The following is an 18,828-nucleotide window of genomic DNA, read 5'->3' on the forward strand; positions in this document are numbered from 1 at the left end:
AGAGGGTATTACTTAAGGCTTAGTCCTATGATAACATTGGCATGGCTTTGTACTGGTACACTTCACATTCTGTGTATTCCTGCATAAGGCTGATGCAAACACACTCTGCCTACAGTTTATAGACATACAGAGTGTATATGTTCTCTGTGTGTGTATATATATGTGGTGTTTTTGTGCTCTGTATATGTGCTGTAGTGTAGATTAGAACTGCCGATGACTTCTGAAGTCAGGAAAACTAAATCTAGAGGCCGGTTAAGACTTTTTTAGTAGAAAGTTAGCTTGGAATTCCTGACAATCAAGCACTTGCTGTGTTGCTGCTTTGTAAAGATAGGTTCCTGGTTTTGTCTCCAGACCTGGTCAATCGATAATATACACGTTTTAAAATGGCTTACTTCTGTGGTGCCTGCCAGCACTCTTGTTTTGGGGATTGTCAGTGTTTCAGCATTGTCTGTCTGTTGGGAGAAGAGAAATGAGAAAGGAAAAACTTTAATGTTTCTGGAGTGTAAATGTTAATTTATTTCATCTACCTGTTGGACTGGAATAATCTCTGGAAACCTATGTATTAAAAAACCCCAACAAACAAAATGCAAATGAACTGGCTTTGGGAATACATGCTTTCTCTGTGAAGGAGCAGATGAGATATTTTTAAGAAGAGTTTCCAGTGAGTTTCCATTTCTATGACACTGGAAGATCTAATTTTCTTTCTAGAAAAAAAGGAAAAAAAAATGCAGGTAATGGCAGGATTTTGATTCAGTCAATGAGAAATGCACAAAGGTGTGTTTAAACAAATTCCTTTGATTCAGTGCCCTTCTGAATTTACTGGCATATTTTCTCAGTGGTGTTTAACTTGCTGTGAATGCATGTAAGGTGACCTTTTATGGTCAGAGTAGTACAGCTCTGTGATCTAGTGATGTTTCGTTTGTGCTAACAAAGCCATTATCCTAAGTCAGGCCTTTTTCCCAATGTGTGTTTGTGTCTGTCTCTTGTACAGTTACAGTCACTCATGTAGTTAAAAGCCTAAGGTGGAGCAAAGCGGCCATTAGGTCACGCTGTTTTCTGTAAACTCACCATTTTGTAGAGTAGGCATGGTCAACTTTATGACAGAGTTTGTAAGTTGATTCCCGCTGATGGTAAATGCTTATCTGTTTAGAAATAAGTATTGTGGGGGTGCTGCGAGGGCAGGCTCTCTGAGGCAGGGGCTTCACCGGCCAGGGCCCTGTCCCACTGCCCTGCATCAAGGTGAGCTGGGCAGGCCAGGTGATGGTAACAAGGTTCACCCAAGAGTCTCGATCATCAGGGAAGTTTGTGGTGACGAGGCAGGTCAGAGGACAAGCTGGGACGTCAGTCCACAGATCAGGTTGAGGGTCAGGCCTGATGAGGGTAACGAGGTGAGAGACAGCCCAGTGACAGATGTCTCAGAAGTACTGCGGTGACAGGGCAGGACTGAGCTCAGGAGGTCAGTCTGTGGGCTGAGGTTTGAATCAGGGGGCCTGTGGCCAGGCAGGGGAGCAGCTGTGGCTGAGCTGGAGACCGGCACTCCTACAACATAGCTCAGAGAGGGACTGAAGGTCCCAGGGTGAGCTGAACTGGGTCTCCAGGGCCCAAGGGTGGGGCATGGATGGAGCCCCCAGCTGAGGCTGGAGAGGGCCTTTGAGGCCTGGCAGTTCTCTCAGGGTCCTGACAGGTATAAGCCTTCAAAACCTGTGTGAAAGTAGTATCATCCTGGAAGAACTGACACAGCTGAAGAGCAATGTGGCACTCAGTATCAACACCAGATCTTTTTCACTTTCTTGTCTGTGAGGTATTTTCTTGCACTGAATAAGGCTACACAGTACTTAGGAAATATGTAATCTGGAGCCTTACCCAGATAAACAGTGCATGAATGCACTCGGAAGAGTTTGAGCTTTGTTATTGTCTTTGATCACCAAATACACGCAATTTGGCAGTCACTTTTGACTGAAAGCTGAACACTAAAGCCCAAGTTTAAGCTGTGATAAGAAGTGATGCTTTTGTCCCCTGGCACTACAGTAGTATGAAATCGTGGGGGTTTGTATGACTGTGTTTTTCCTGGATATAGAACTCAGTTCAATGACATCTGTCTCTGCAAAGATTGAGCTAGGGGACTGCAGCGCACTTTATTTGAAGCTGCATTTGTGAACCTTGTGTTGACTGCAGCCAGTGCAAAATATGGCAGTGTGATTTATACCCCAGTGATGCCTGGATCACATGAGTTGTGCTGATACGAATACTCAGTGAACAGGAGCTGGCTTCCTGGTGTATTGTGCTGTCAAACCTTAAATGTGTTAAGTGTGATAAAGAACAGATTTTTTTTTTTTTTTTTCCTTTTTTTTCTTCTTATTGAAGTAGTGCCACCGAAGCTTAACTGTGAAGGTAGTTTACAAGTTTCCCATTCAAAGTCTTCTTGTCCATTCACCATGTTTGGCTGGAACAATCCACAGCCAGGAATCTTGTGACTATCCATTCATTTCCCATTCTTATCAGGGACAACCAGGTATGAGGAAGACATAATAATATCTCCCAGGGGGGCTGGGACAGCAGCTATACCGGGCTGATTGGCAATGGTTGGAGACAGGTTTATCTTTGATCTCAGCTGGTCTCATATGACAAATCTAGAGCTCAGTTGCTGACTGAGTATGGAAGAACACATCCCAGACTAGTGGAAATAGTCTAAAAAGAGGTTGAAATAAGAGGAGGGTGGTAAGCTGTGAAGAAAAAGAAAAATAGACTAAAACTCAGCAATGTAGCTGGATGAACTACAGATGCTCAGATATTATGGTATGAGGAGAGTAGTAGTAAGAACTGATTTGGAAAGTTTCTTCTCTGTGGTCCTATTTGTCTTCTGCCTCTGTGCAGGTGAAAGATGATCCATCCATACTTAAAACAACCTCTGAGTAACACAAACCATAGTTGTAGTTTGTGTTCTCCTGTTTTATGGATATTTCAATCCTATGTGTATATACTTTTCCCTGTATGATTCTTTTGCACACTTGAGTAACATGTTGTCTCCTTGCATTCTGTGCCAAAGTTAATGTATATTTGGGCAAGGGTCAGTACGTGCAGAGTACCTATTTGAGTCCAAATTTCAGTGGACTCAGATTTGACACACTGAATGTTCAGACTTTTTAAAGTCTCTGGTCTTAGTTTGGAAACTTGTCTAGAAGTGTGCAAGTCTTTCAAATTCAGCACAGTGCCCATCAACTTGTTTAGAACTGTGACTGATAGTTCATAGGAGAGTTTTAACACTCTGTAGTTCTCAAGTGATTGTTCTATCAAAGGATAACTTAAAAGAAACTGTATGCTTTTTCATTGTTGCTTTATTGTGTTTCCTAGTGGTATATTCTCTTTGACAAGTAAAAAAGGAATCAGACGGTTTCTGTATTTTTCTCTCCAGTGGAAAAAGTTTATGGACTATGGGTTAACAACCTGTTTGTAGAGACTAACTTCCTTCTTCAGAGAACTAGTTATATTATTCTGATAATCCACATATGCAAAGATTTGATAGAAAAATTACTCAATTGTAGGGTTTTTTTGCCCATTTGTGCAGAAGATCAGACTAAGATTATCAGCTGTCTCTTCCTGTTCACATCAAAAATCTTGAGTAATTAATTCTTCATAAGGTGGAAAAGAACAACGCCCCTATAGCTTCTTCTGGGGCTGTCCAATGCTTACGACTGAACAACAAAATAGTTATGAATTTCATGGGTCTAAGCATTAATTTTATTTATTCTTAAAGTGGTATTGAACAAAACTGAGGCTCTTCGTAGGTGAATTTACCAATACCATGATTCTGAAACTCTACACAATATTGCATGAAAAAAAACATTCTGTGTTTTAAAAACATTAACACATTGCATTTTTTTGACTGTTTCTGGATGCCATGTTATTGATTTGCTGTTACTGGCTTTGTGCTAGTGGCTTGCCAGTTTTGGATTTCTTTTGAACCCATTGTTCCTGGTTAGACAGTACTGTTTTGGAGGGAAAAAGACATTTGGAAGAACTTTTGAGTCTAACTGTTTGCATATGATGCGGCAAAGTAAGAAATGGTTAAGAATAGAAGGCAGCTAGACTGAAGCGTTGTATTGACTTACCATTGTATCTCTAGGTCTGTAGCTTCCTTGCAGCACAGGAGAAGAGAGGGCATTCTGTTGTCTTGTAATTTAATTGTAGGAAAGGTAGATTCACTAATTAGAACAAGAGTCCTTGTTTAAAAATAAATAACGCTTTTTGCTGAGAGTGCACTGGGTAAATTGCAGATGCTTTACCAAGGTTGGAGGTGCACTGGTATTTGGATTTGAGTACACTGGGCAATGAAGTCATTCCTGCACAGTGGTGATTTGTTTATATATTAGTTTATTGAAATTGTAAAAATATGTTAAGTATTATTATGCCCAAGAAAATAATAGAAATAGTTTTCTAATTCAGATGACAGATGGTTAAACCATTGTCTGCTTCTGTTCAATGCTCTACCTCTCTCTTTCTGTCTCTCTCTCTTATATTTGTGGTGGGTTTTTTTGGTTGGTTGGTTTGTTTTTTACTGTATTCCTGAGATTTCCAAGTTAGCCTGAGGAAGTAAGATGCAATCCTATGCCCAATGCATATTTTGCAGTAAATGAGATTTTAAAAACATAGGACTGGTTCATTTAATATTGAATGCTCTTTTCTTCAGCCATAAACTTATAAACTTTATGCAATGAGAAGTAGATACTGTGATGCTTTTGTAAATAATGCATATAGAGCCTGAATGCAATGCAAAGGAAAATAATTAGAAAGACTTCAGCTTGCTTTAGAGCAGGCCGCAAGCAGTTTTGTATGCATTTTGTCGTTCATTCTTCATTGTGCCTCTTCTCATCATTTGAAGCTGGTGCCACAGGCTTTTATTGTTCTGATGTGCTATTTTCCCTTCCTTTTTTATTTTCCCCTGAATTTAACTGTCTCCTTCACCCAAGCCATTTTGCAAATACTTTTTAGTTTTTTTTTCAAAGGGACAAGATACAGAAGGAGAGTGGGGAGAACGTCTAGAGTAAAATAGGTTGAGACAGGAGGCTCCTTACAGTCCTGATGCTGACTGTATGGTGGTCCCAAAGTCCATAACTTTCAACAGTCCAGATAACAGCTCCCAAGCTTGATTCCTATAAACAGTTAAATCTGACTTAGCTCTGTCGAGCTCTGTGTACCTTGTTGTCTAGGCTAGCAGGAGGCAGTAGGGTTTCAAGAAGTTCTGGGTGGAGAAGGGAGGAAGATGATGAGTGTACTAAGATCCCTGAGTGCTTTAAGTGTGTACATAGCAGGGAGAGGGGAGAAACAGGCAGTGGCACTTCGCAGAGATGGCTTCTCTCAAGCACCTTTTTCATTTCCACGCTTCCCATTTCCCAGGAGTACAGGATTCTCGTCCCTGACCTGCTGTTCCTTTCTGCACTGTGCTTGGGATGTATGCTGGTGGGGCAGGGAAGCAAACACAGGAAATTTGTTTAGTTGCAACAATCACAGAATTACTTGCTTAACCCCGTCTGCACCTCTGTCCTTCTCTATTGCTTATGAAGAAAAACATGTCCGGGAGGAAAGGTAGCTAATTTCCAGGCCAGTTTTCTCATAGGAAAACTGTGCTTAAAAACAAGCAAAATGTGGACAGTTCATGGTGCTGGTTGTAAGACACAATAAAAATTGGGTTTGTTTTACACAGACTTTATTCATTTCTCGTGAGATAAAGATGATTCAATTGTAAGTACTGTTGTAGTCCATTTTCACAATCTTTGATGAATTTAACTCGATGTTTCCTTAAACAGAGTAGAGATAGAAAAAAAAATTGTTTATAAGTTACTTGTCAGTTTTGAAGTTTTGAAGTGCTTTTGGAAATAAACAGCATGTTCTTTTGCTGACAGGATTTGAAATCTAGCAATCAGCGAGATGAAATTGCTGCAGCACGTGCATCCCTGAAGGAAAATTCCTCTCTTCTACATTCAATATGTTCAGCTTGTTTGGAACATTCAGATGTTGCATCCCTTACAGCCAGCAAAGATTCAATTTGCAACGAAATACAGAATGCTCTCAATGTAATTTCTAATGCTTCCCAAGGAGTTGGCAATAAAATGGGACAACCAACATCTCACACAGCTACTCTTGGAAGTGCACTTGATGAGCTTGAGGTACGTAAACCTGTGAGACTGCAACACTTTTGGAAAAATGGTTTATTTCTTTTTTTTTTTTTTTTAATGAACTATTGCTATCATAAGTGACAGACCTAAAGGCATCAGAAATTGATGCTCTGCTTAGTCCTAGTTTAAATAGTGTCACTCTAAATTATTTCATTGGGAGGGATCACTTCCTTCAAAAGAGTTTGAAATTAAGTGCTCATGTATGTGTTCAATATTTGGCTTCCTTCGACCAGCAGGGAAGAATTAATTCCAAGTGTGTCACTAATGATGGAGACAGACACATCCTTGAATAAGTGGGCAGAAGCCATGAGTTTAGTTTACAAATAACAGTGATTATTAGATGATGGTGATTGCTGCTACCTTGACTGCATTTGAACTAGTACAATGCGAGTTGAAGTCCTTTACTCCAAAACTTGTCATTGGGATCATTATGTAATTTATATAATTGAAGGCTTTAGAAACCTAATTATGTTTTCTGCTTGTCATTAAATAAAGTGACATAAACAATATGCTTTTACAAATTCTGCATTTCTTACAAATTCTGCATTTCTACTACTATTTAAGCAAATACTTGGAGAAAGTCAGTTCTTTCTCTACTCCTGACCTGGTCCTAAGCTTTTGTATGGAGCTTTCCCTTTTTCTTATGGCTGCTCTGGCTCTTACCAGTGTTATTTTCCATTGTCCTGCCAAAAATGGTAAAAGACCTCCTGTAGATGAGATCTCCTCGTCTGGTGTAACTAATGTAGGCCCAGATCAATAAAAGAAATCAAAGTTTCTAAACACATTTGCAAATATGGGTCTTTTTGGTCGTAAGTTCTCAGACTTACCAGATCTCAGCCTTATAACTCCAATATTGTTGATACATTTTCAGGAGAATTGGTGCTATGACTGATGGTAATAGATTTTGTCTAAAATTTTCAATGAAAGGTTAGAGAAATACATTGAAATATGACACATATCTTGTAGTGGCAGTTTATTTATCAAAACAGACCTCTCAGTCATGCTCAAAGTTGAATCTGAGAGGTTTTTTCCCCCGAAAGGAACAGGCTACACACACATGTTACGTGTCATCCTTCCTTGCTTCTCAAACTGGGTTTTAAAATTACAGTTTCTAATCTATTTTCTTAACAAATGGAAGAAAAAAGAAACATTTAAAAGGAATACATGATTTGTTACTATGAAAACTATGAAACTCTGAATGACAAATGAATACTTTAAATGAGAGCTATTATTTACCTGTTTTTCTTACAAATTTTTTAAACAAAATTCGGCAAGAGGATTGCATCTTCTGACTGCAGATGAATTCATCTTGACTGTATATGAGCAGTACCATTTAAATTATTTTAAAAAATGTAATTAAATTTATTATTGGTTTAAAATTTAAGATTTGGGATAATCACAAAATGGATAAAAATTGTCTTTTGGATTGAATTTCTTTTTATTTGGAAACATAAGAACATAGAAGTCCGACTGTTATAAAAAGCCTTTTGTTTATGGACTTTTAAATATATTTTTACCTAGGTAACACAAATGGGAATTGAAGCTGTGCGAGTTAGATAAAGCACAATTTATAGAGCATTTAACTTCTTAAAATTATTTTATGAATTAGATGGTTGCACTTTTCTTTCTTTACATAAAGTTCTATTGGCTAAGGACCTGAAATAACCTTTGCTCTATCTTCTTGTTGCAAATACAGTGCCGTGAAATAGATCGATGTAGTAAATAGTCTGTTGGGAGCAAATCTCATTAAATGTTTATAGCGTGGAAATGTATCACGGAACTTACCCAAGAATCCAGTATCTAGATGTTTTACAGTGTCATTCTTCCTTTGCCAGTGCTGGCAATGTGAAAGTTATTACAGATTTATAGGTGAGGAAACCACCACTAAAATTAGAGTAGCCTAGTGTATAGCCTAGTGTTGAGGGTCCTTACTTGAGACATAGGAGTGCAACAGTGAAGTTGCTGCTCCAGCGAACAGTGACCAAGTGGCACAGCTTCAGCAGGGGTGAGGTACCACAGAATGCTTTGGTTTTAAGGACTGTAATGTGAACGTGGGAGACAGAGTTTCAAACCTCTAACACAAATAAACCTGTCTTTCACATCAGAAATGGGTGTCCTGACCTGTGGAAACTGACTATATCTTAGAATGCCTTCCCTTGTCATTCTTCAAAGATCATCGCGGATGCGTCTTTCACGTATTAGGATTAGTTTGAAATTATCTATTGGGTGTAAGTTAATTACCTTTTTTTTAAAAGGTAAATAATTAAACATTAATGACTATTTTTATGCAGTTTTCCAACTCTGTATTAATATGCTAGTTATTAAAGTCAAAGCTTTTTCATTTTCAATTTTGCTGTGTCTTTGGATATAGCCAAAGTAACGAAGTCCTAGATAATGCAGTAAGGCTTGTTATGCAGGAAAACACAGTTCCTACTGCTGAGAACTATTTTGATTGTGCTTTTAAAGTTATGCATTCTAACTTAGAGAGGTGACAGCTGAAAGGGGTTAATTTCCCCTGCATTTCAGAGTCCTTAATGGCACTTCTTACCTCTTCACAATTTCCTTTACTGCATTTCCCTAATTTCCTGCAATGCATATTGTGTTTGAGACATGCAATAACTTAGCTTGCCTCCAGGTAAATTGGGTGCAGTTTTCCTTTGCATTCAGCCATAATCTCACAATTGTAAGGAAGCTCAGCAAAGAGAAGAAATGAGGAAAAAATGGATGTCCTATACTTATACTCTTAATGTGTCTCTAAGTTATTCTTGTGAACAAATGCTATCTTACTGCCTTCACCCTTCCAGAAAAGTGTCTTCAGGTACATTTCCTTCCTTCTGTGGAATTATCTATTATAGAAGAGGACATGGGAGTCTTAATGTTTTAACTGCAGTAGGAAGGCTTCTGATGACAACACTAAGAGCTGGATTACTGCTCGTATCAGGCCTGGCTCTAGGCACTGGCAATTAAGAAGTTGCGTGCAAAAGCAAAATGACTTCCTATGCTGTTGCCTAGGAGAGCCAGTCTGGCTCCATCCGCTGCCAGCAAGAGGTTAGGATATATGGAGATATTTCAGAGTAGAAGAGCAAGCCATCTTCATTATGTCCAAGCGCTCTTTCTTTTCTTTGGATTTTAGCCTTCATGGCAGGGTCTGCCAGGCCCTGGCAAAATTTCAGCTTTTCTTCTCTCTTTCTCGGAGAGGGCAGAAGTTGGACTTTTTGTAACTACTAAGTAGTTCTTAACTGGCTCTAACTTCTCTACTCCTGCAAAAGAGGATTAAAGCAGTGGACTGCCTGTTTCCTTTGCTCCGTCTTTGCAAGTGGGCAAATTATTGTTCCATCCTAGTTTGGCTTTGGTTCCAAAGTTGCGTGTGAAATTAATGTTTCCATGATCAACATATTTTTCACATCTTTCAATTAGGAAATAATTAAGAAACAAATAGGGTTAATATGCTGCTTTTATGGATAAAGAAATAGCTGTGTTTTTCATCTTCAAAATATTTAAGCTCTTTCCCTCCTGCTTGCAGATAAACTCTTTTTTAGTATATTATGTGTATCTGGATAGGTTTAATGTTGGCTTGAGAAAATCTAGGAACTTGGAAATACATAGTTAATACTTTAACTTAATCTATGTTTGCATCTGCTGGATGCACATAAACACCTGACACAGACCCATAAGCCATTTTAATGGTCTATCCTGTCACTTGCTGAAGCAAGTCCATAAACTTAGTTTTAGACTTTTTATAGTCTCTCAGAATAGACAACAGAAAATTGCACTGGCCTGATTTTTTGTGATACTCTGCAGTGGTATGAAAATTCCAAAATTCAAAACAGAAAATGTGGAGAGACAGAAAGTCACTAGTACCTTTTCTTTTTAGTCATTGTGGAAATTTGAGAACTAGAGTTTATGTAGTCCCAGTTTCGGGTGCAAAGCATAACATAATCCTAGAACTTTAGGCCCCAGAAGGTCTTAGAGAGGGTGTTTAAGAAGGTTCATTGTCCACTGATTATATGTATGTTAATAGGTAGTAAGAATGGGGCTGAAGTGCTAAGAGTACTTAAATAACTAGAATGCTTTTGAATGAGATGGAGGACTTCAAGGCAATGGAACAGTAGTGGGGGTGGAATGTTTAGAAACCTACAGTGATCCTCCAAGTTGGGAAACACAAGTTTCCATTTGAATGACACAGTAATGCAGAAAGAACGTGCATTGGTTTCCTTTGGAAATAATTCAGATTATGAAGTCTGATTTTTCTCTAGTTTTTCTGGAGAATCTCCCAGCTGTCTCAAAACAATTCTTGTATATTTCAGAAAAGATGTGAGGATTGAACATATAACAGAGTCTTCCTTTCCCTAAATCATACCTAACCTGTAAAAGAATGTTAATAATAACCAACAAGAAAATGTTAAGGTGACTGAAGTCCCCTTTCCTAGCTGTTTAAGCTTTTATCTTGTGATGTTCTAATAGAACACTTCCACTACTCTTAGAATTGCCTAAGCTAGACAGTACCTGAAATTGTGATATTAAATCTAAATTGAAAAAATAATTAAAATTCTCCATCTTAAAAGTATGTGTCCATCTGGCACATACTGGATAAGTACAGATAAGTTCTGATTTACCTGACCTAAATTACGCTTAAGTGTATATGGCATAGTTTTCTTGTTTAATACTTCTTCTGAAAGATTGGAACCACATATGGATGTAACAGGTGAATGGATTTATGTGGAATATAGGCTTGGTGATCTGGACCATAATGACACTGTTTCAGATGTTTAGTTAGATTAAAAATTACTCGTTTCAGTTTCTTTAAATGCTGAAGATCAAATATACTTAGGTTCACATTTCATGAAAATATCACCTCTCCTTTTCTTTTTCTTTAGAATATTTCCCTGACACAAAAATGTAATTAATTTTATCATGTCAAGAGAGTTGTCTGCTTTCATTTACCCTAGCTAGTGAAAAGAAAAGGACACTTATATCTATGTCCTTTGAAAAAACAGTTGTTGAACAAAAGCTACTATTTTGATCTTTGCCCATACTCAGCCTGTTAAAGGTAGCAGCAGTGACTTTCTGCCACAGTCTGGGATTGTATTAGACTAGAAATCAACAGAAGTAGACTGCTTATGTAATCTGATTTGACATTTTCAGCTGTGAGGTAACACTGCTGTTTTTGTGTTAAATCCAGAGGTCCTCTTGACCTCTAAAAGACTAAATGTTGGAGGTGTTGAACCCCTCTTTCAAAAAAAGCTGAGACTCTGGTCTGAGATACTTGGATAAAGCATGGCATATTACTGAGTAGTAAACTCATACACAGTGTCATAATTGTACATAGACATTACAAGCTTAGTATAAGATACATATCTTCTTTTTAAGAATTTGCAAGGTAAATATACAAGACAGGGCCACTGTATGGAAGGATAAGGAAGACAGATAACCCTCAAGAAGTGTAGACAGACACAGGAAGGAGTTGGAAATAAGAAATACTTTTTTTACAACTGCAGTGACAAAACTTGAAGAGGAGAAGCAATGCTGGCTGAGAACTTGGGAAGATGGCATGCAGTTGCCTGTTTTAATCCATACCATCTGTATGGCCATGAACCTGGCAGTCTGGGCCTCAGTTCTTTGCTTATAAAATGGGGTTGATAGCTTTTTGTTGTAGAGTAGGATGTTCTGAAGATTGATAGACCAAATAGATACTGCAGTGATAAGAATGCATGCATATTTATGAAGGTAGACAAATAGCATTTCTGTTTCCAGAAGTGAAATGCCTCGTAGAGGAAGAAATGGCACATACAGGGATAGGAGAGACTGAAGCTGAGGATGAAAATCTTGAATCTCATGCAGCAAAAGTAGGAAACAGAGGAAGGACTCAGAGACAAAGCAGTTGTAGTCAGATGTCAACATGGCCTGCAGGTAGATATGATCTTGTTCTGCTTGTTCTGTGAGCTGCTTAGGTGTGAACCAGCTCCGACTGGAAAGCTCTGTCGCTATCTTAGCACTGGGTCCAGGCCCTTAGGATTTGATAACATGGATATTGGCTTAGAACAAGTGAGGTCTGAATGGCAGCGAGAACTTGGCTTTGTCTGCAGATGGTGTATATGCATAGCCCCGGTAGGGAAAACGGAATCTGCCATGCTCTAAAGTGTTTTGGATACTTCAAGGGGAAAGGGCTAGTTGCAAGTCTAGGAAGCATAATGTCACTGTAGTTCATGCAAGTAAAAAATAAAGCAGCAACTTAATTGGGCTGACCTTTCTTACCTGTACTCCTCATGTTTTCCAGAATTTAATTATCCTGGATCCTCTTGTAGTGAATGAAGAGAAAATAAGGCCATCACTAGAGAAACGTCTGGAAGCTATTATCAGTGGAGCGGCTTTGTTAGCTGATTCTTCCTGCACGCGCGATTTTCATCGAGAACGCATCATTGCTGAGTGCAATGCTATCCGGCAAGCTCTCCAGGACCTGCTTTCTGAATACATAAACAATGTAGGTAACCAGACTTCTTTTCCTTTTTTTAATGTCTATCTCAAAGCCTATTTTAGTGTATATTAGACTTTAACCTATAATTAGTGTAAATTAGAGTTTAACCTATATTTCTCAACATGCTCTTTAAAAGGTTGAAAGGAACATTGTTCTACATAAATCTAAGCAAATGCTAAATATGGATCCCCAGAATGAGGATGAATCATATTATATCATACAGTCTGTGGCAAATGCTGTATTACAGATACAGTGTACACATGTTTAGGTTATTGTATGCTTGTTGTGAACTGTCAGTAGTACAGAACAGACATAATCCTTCATATGCTACCAATAAGAGTTTCTTCATAATGTCACTTCCTAGACCAGAGTTTTTAAAATGTAATCTCTGTTCCTGTAGAATGCAACCATTTAAATAATAATTTGTTAAAACGTAAGTAATCTCTTAGAAACATTTTAAAGTAGAGCGTTCACACCACTACATTTGATCTGTGTGAGAGTACCAAGTCACAAGTGTAAAAATGACTTAATTGCTAAGTTAGAAAGCTAGGACTGTTCAGTAAATCCAGAAATCTGGTTGTCTGGCGTGCTTATAGGCCAATTCATCTGTGAATTTGGAATATAGTTTGATTGTGGTTTAAAAATAACTATTAGATTTAAAGAATGGATTTGGCACTTCTTATATCTGGCAGTTAAATGATAAAACAGTGGAGAATCAGATACTATTAATACAGGTACACAGTGTTAATATCATGCTTTTCCTCTGGAAACATTTTCTGTAGACATACTGTTCTTATCTAAAGATACTTGAAGATGATTCATCAAGCACACTGAGAAGATAGTCATATCATATAGCTATTTGTTTCTTTTTTTGGGAAGCTGAAATTCCTTTGTATTCTGTAAGTCATACTAGTTAACCCAGTCCGAAGGTGTTCTAATAAGACCATTTTCTTTGTCTTATCCTGTTGTCATTAGGATAATGAAGTGTAGGGACTAAGATAATCTATGCATATCAGATGTTTTTTTCATTTCACAGATACTATACTTTTTGATATTTTCTCTTTATTTATTGGGGGGCAGGTGGAATTTACAGCTGATTTATTTAATTTTCTGTGAATTCAAGTTGCTCTTTCAGTCCTTATACCAGATAAAGATGCTTTCATATTTTTACTCAAAATTTAGCTGCAGTTTCTGTTGAATGCACCATAATTCTTGAACCTCTCTGGTGGTCCTTTACACATGTGAGACTTCTTTAGCTCTGGTTAGCTTGGAATGTTAGTCTTTGATACCTTCTTGTAGCAGATGTCTATTGCAATATGTGTTCTAGAGTGGATCAGGTTTGCTGTTAAATGGCTGAAAGTTTAATAAAAGCAGGCATCAACCTTTAATGGTTGGACTCGATGATCTTAAATGTCTTTTCCAACCTAAATGATTCTGTGATTCTAACATGTAGTAGCCAGAGCACGTGGGAGGATCCAGAAGTAGTGTATAGCAACCTGTATTAGTCCAAAAGATCACTGTGGTTTTGTCACAAGAACGCTTTATGGGAATTTTATGTCTTGCAGGAGTAAAACTACATGGTTGTAAGTCAAATGGTCTTAAATTCTTGGACTCTTGAAACAAAATTGTGATTATCTTTTCTATTTCAGAAATAACCATGGTTTTAGGGTTACATAATGCAGACCTAAGGGGAAAAGAAGACTCCCTAACCCGCTCCACTGACTTGAGAAAGTCAGGAAGCAGCTATTTAATTATGGAAAAAAGGGAGAGTGTCATATAATTTGCTGCAGAACACAGTGTCTGCACAAGGTGGCAAAGACAAGGAGGGAAGCAGATAGGAAGAAATACAAAAGATTTAAAGGTATGAGGTGTTATACTAGGGTTAAATGACAGGAGTGAATTTAAAGTTTTTCGTTTCTTTTAGTGCTCTGGATCTGCTTATACAATTAATATTGATCTCAACGGAAAAACTCTCACCAAGAATAGTTTATGGCTATTACTGAGACTGGATTAAATAAGTTTTTCAATGAGAAGATTATCAGGTGTCAGTTACTTTATTTCACAACTCTAACTCACTGAAGGATAGATGATAGATCCAGGAGACAGTGCTGATTTATCACTGTCTTCTGGGCTCTTCTATTAATAATTTCAATAAGCTAGGACTGTGAATTGAATGAGCTATAAAAATTATACCAGCCATTTGTTAACAGAGTACAATTTAAGGACTAGGTTGTGATTCCCTTCCCCTCCTTGGGAACAGTATTGTACTCCACAAGCAATCACACTGTCTACATAATACTTCATGTGAGTTTGTGTATGTTCTCATGGTGTTTTTGTGCCCTATGCCCAGAGTGAGGCACAGAGGCTCTGTACCGCAGCTTGTACGCAAGAGTGGAAAGTTTTCCTTGCCCACAACCCACAAAGGGCATGCTTTTGCTCCTGTCTTCGTCCTGATGGTGTATGGTTCACAAAACATAGCCTACCCACTGTCATTTCAGTTCTTTCCAATCACTCTCGTGAGTTATAATTGTCAGCTGCTTGGAAGATTTTTTTCTGGATATGTGTCTGTCATTTCTTGCTAGTATATCGGTTTGATTACTTTTCTTAAGGCTTCTTCCTATCTGAGTGTTGCTAGTGGGAGCTGCATTGCTTCAGACACACCACACACAGTAAGTGCCACCTTCACAAATCCTTCTCTACCAGCTGGTTTGCCAGGAACTTGTATGAGCTGCACTGACACTGGTAACATCCAGCGTATCTCTAAAGCCCCTGGGTCTGGAGCTGATGGTAGGTGTGGCCTGCCTGGTAAGTGTTTACCTTTAACAGGATCATTGCCAAGGACTTGAGCGCCTAAATCCTGTTTAAGTTCTGCATTGTCTGGTGTTTTTGAAGCTCTCCCTCAGTGCCTAAACAAATGTACAGGAACTTACGATTTAGCCCTAACTATTTGAAACAATATAAGGAATATAGCTTTTCTGATTCCTAAATTTGGTTGGTTTGTTTTTTTTTTTTTTTTTTCTCAATTATTTGAAGTCTCTAATGAGCCTTAAGGACATCAAGTGAAATCAAGGGCCTCTTGGTGTCAGTGATAAAATTTAGAGTTTTTACTGCAAGCTGGGAGAAACATCTTTTCAGCAGATACTACTGCCTTTTATGTAAGTGGCTGTTTTTTGCAGAGGTTTTATCACACTGAGGTGATGCAATAGAAAGTTAAGCTCTAATGTTCTCTACACTAATAAAGAACCACTCTGTCTCCAAGAAGCTTTAAGTTTTTCTGTTCACAAAGTAATTCCGACATATAGTAAATTGCAAATATATTTAAAATTCTTCTGAAAGGCAGCAATTTTTGTTCTGGTATTTTGGAATTATTTGTGTACTATTGTTATCCTCTCTGAATTTTACTCATAGACATATATCGTTAAGGGATATATTTGCATTTCAGGACATCAAGTAACAGGAATTACTACTGTGAATTTGGATAGCTTATCAATGGCAGAATCATACTATGGTGTGTGGATGGTAATGTATCAATGGGAGCAATAATTTTGTTCTAGTAATAAGCACTTGCAGTTTCCTAATGATAAGCTCATCTTGTCTCTGGTCATCCTTTAAAATGAAAAGGAGGAGAGTAATGATACATTTTACCTTGAGGCCAGATCAGGAAGTGGACTGAAGTTGACCACGTTGTACATATTTATATTACATATCTAGGGTACTGCTAATCAAGCCCTGACCATCCATGTAGCCTAAGGGCAGGCCAAGCTGAGGCTGACTATAAATCACATCTGCTTTGTGGCAGACAGCGTCGGACCACTCCAGGAAAGATGCTGCAAGGGAGTTGAAGCAGTTGGTGGCAGATAGTGAAGCACCTGTATTACATGTAGGTCATACTTGAATCTCACTGGGAATACAGCTGCTGGAGCTTTTATCTCCTTGGGTTCCCTGAAGGTTCTCTGAAGCCTGCTGCTTCACCACAGGTTTGTGTCCACAACTTCTGGATATGAGACATTTGTATTTGAGGCATATTTGGATCTGAGCACATGAACTGAAATGCTGTGCGGATGAGACTAGGAGCTAGGATCCCAGAAATTAGGGGGATACCTGAGACAGGGAGTGAGCCGGACTGTGCTGAGCCCTCTAAGGAAAAGGTATGTAGTACAGAGCCCTCTGTAGCCATGGGGAAGTTCCAACTGCGGGAAAGATGATACAGTGATAGTTGGGACTTGTGCGGTTGTGTCTGTCTAGATTTCAAATTGAATTGTTGTTCACTTAGTGGAACCTGAGCGTTGGAATTCAAAACCAGAAAATGGATGGAAAACCAGAAGTCTTCATTACTGATGGCACGGTTCTGGGCCTTACCCTTTGTCTCAACTCATAAATTTGAGTGCTGTGGAGTGCTAGTACCTTGCTTTACCCCTCTATTGAGTACTCTTCAACAACAGCTTAAGGTCTGACCCACTGTCTCTATGTAGAGACTGCCTGTGATTGATAACATTTTGTGTAGTATTTTATTGCCATTCTTACTCTTTTAGAGTGGAAGGACATAGAGATATTTCAAACTTCATGTTACTTGTACTTTATGGTTTCCTGGTGAAGACTTTTAATGCTTCCCTGGATAGAGGGAAGACAAGACACTTTGGTTTATCATCACGGTGGTGCGGTGTATTTTGCATTTAAGCTACTTAATCTTGCTCTGAGCAGTAGATTTTTCATTTCAGTGCTCAGGGGAACATTTTTGATAGTTCTGGAAATTGCAAGAATCCCTCCAAAAGAGTTATTTCAGATTGAAGAAAACATTTTGTTCAGCTTGAAAAAGGAATGTTTCATATTTTTAAATTAAAGAATTGCTTGGTCATCTTTGTTAGATATTTGCCTTTCTTGGGGCTATTTTTCCTCAATTATCCATGTGTTATAGCTGCAGAAAAGTGGATTGCTGATGGTTATTAACATGTATATGAAAAGACTGGTACTCCATGAATAAGAAATTAGGGCACAAAATGGTATCTCTTACCAGCGAAAATTCACATTGCATGAATCAAATAACCGAATTGTGAAAAAGCGCCAGACACTTTTCATATCTGCTACAGCTCTTTATGGTAAAGCTTATGTTCTCCATTCACATATGGGTTCACCTAACCTGTTCCTGTCAGACGGGCTTCAGAGAACACAGGCTATTTCAGAAAACATAGTGTTTGCCACTATGTTTCATTAATTTGGGGCTATCTTGCATTTATGTTTTGGAGTGGGCGTATAGTAAGCAGTCTAATATGAATATTTTTTAATAGTATGCTGAAAATCTATTGGGAATGTATTATTTCATGAATACATTTTTCATGACTTAAAAACTTAAACCTTCTCATCTCAGTACCTGCCAGCTACTGTTTGCTCTTCTACAGAAAACTGTTATGGTGATGTGTGTTAAAATTTTGTCATAAGAGATCTTCTTGCCAGATATCAAAAATACTACAACCAGTCCGCAGATTGTATATTGATACATGTATAAATATGTGTATTTCACCATTTTTACATTGTTTGTCCTTTTTTGTTGTTGTTGATGGTGAAACTGCTGGAAGGACATTACCAGTTCTGCTAAGGCTTGTACGTCTTTTTTACAGAGCTTCAAAATGTGGTTTGATTCTAGCTTCCAGTGAAATTGTCTGTGTAGCTTCATGGTACTGTGAATCTGTAAAATTGATAATTCAGCTCATTAATTAAAGAATCTAAGAGCTATGACTGAAGAAATGCATTTTCACATACAGCTTTGTACCTTTATCTGTTTAGCTTGATGTGTCTCTAACTTTCTCCATCGAATGAAAATTATTCCAAACAATGATATCTGTCACAGCTGAAGATTACAGCAACTGTTTAGAGTTACGGTAAATATGTTATTTCTTCAATAATATACTTCAGTATTGGATCCTCCAAATTGTTGACAGTGACGTCTAGGGAGCTAAGAAAAGGGGACTGTTTGACTTGTCCTTTGGTTACTTTCACTTTCTTTCACTAATATGTATCTTGAAAAGTTCTGTGTAATTGCTCTCTGGTTGAAGAACTGAGCCCAAACTTGGCAGACCAGATTAACCAGGGAGTTCAAAGAAATTCCTTTTTAAAGTCTTCAAGAACAGAGTAGCACATGGTTGAACTGACTGGCTTGCTGAAATCCTTTTTTCTGTATTGCTA

At 38.1% G+C, this 18,828-nt stretch overlaps 1 protein-coding gene across 3 annotated transcripts in view; it reads left to right on the top strand.

Annotated features, from left to right (window-relative positions):
- The window catches only part of CTNNA3 (catenin alpha 3), a 549,510-nt gene that overhangs the window by 111,999 nt on the left and 418,683 nt on the right, over window positions 1-18,828 (top strand). For 2 of the 3 annotated variants that reach the window (XM_030030142.2, XM_030030141.1), the window contains 2 exons: window positions 5,901-6,164; window positions 12,451-12,654. In XM_030030142.2, coding sequence (XP_029886002.1) covers window positions 5,901-6,164; window positions 12,451-12,654 — 468 coding nt within the window. Of the gene's footprint in view, window positions 1-5,672; window positions 5,740-5,900; window positions 6,165-12,450; window positions 12,655-18,828 lie in introns of those variants that run through there. The other variant, XM_030030143.2, reaches the window with a different exon arrangement.

The sequence above is a fragment of the Aquila chrysaetos genome, chromosome 11, assembly GCF_900496995.4.
Source record: "Aquila chrysaetos chrysaetos chromosome 11, bAquChr1.4, whole genome shotgun sequence".
NCBI lineage: Eukaryota > Metazoa > Chordata > Aves > Accipitriformes > Accipitridae > Aquila > Aquila chrysaetos.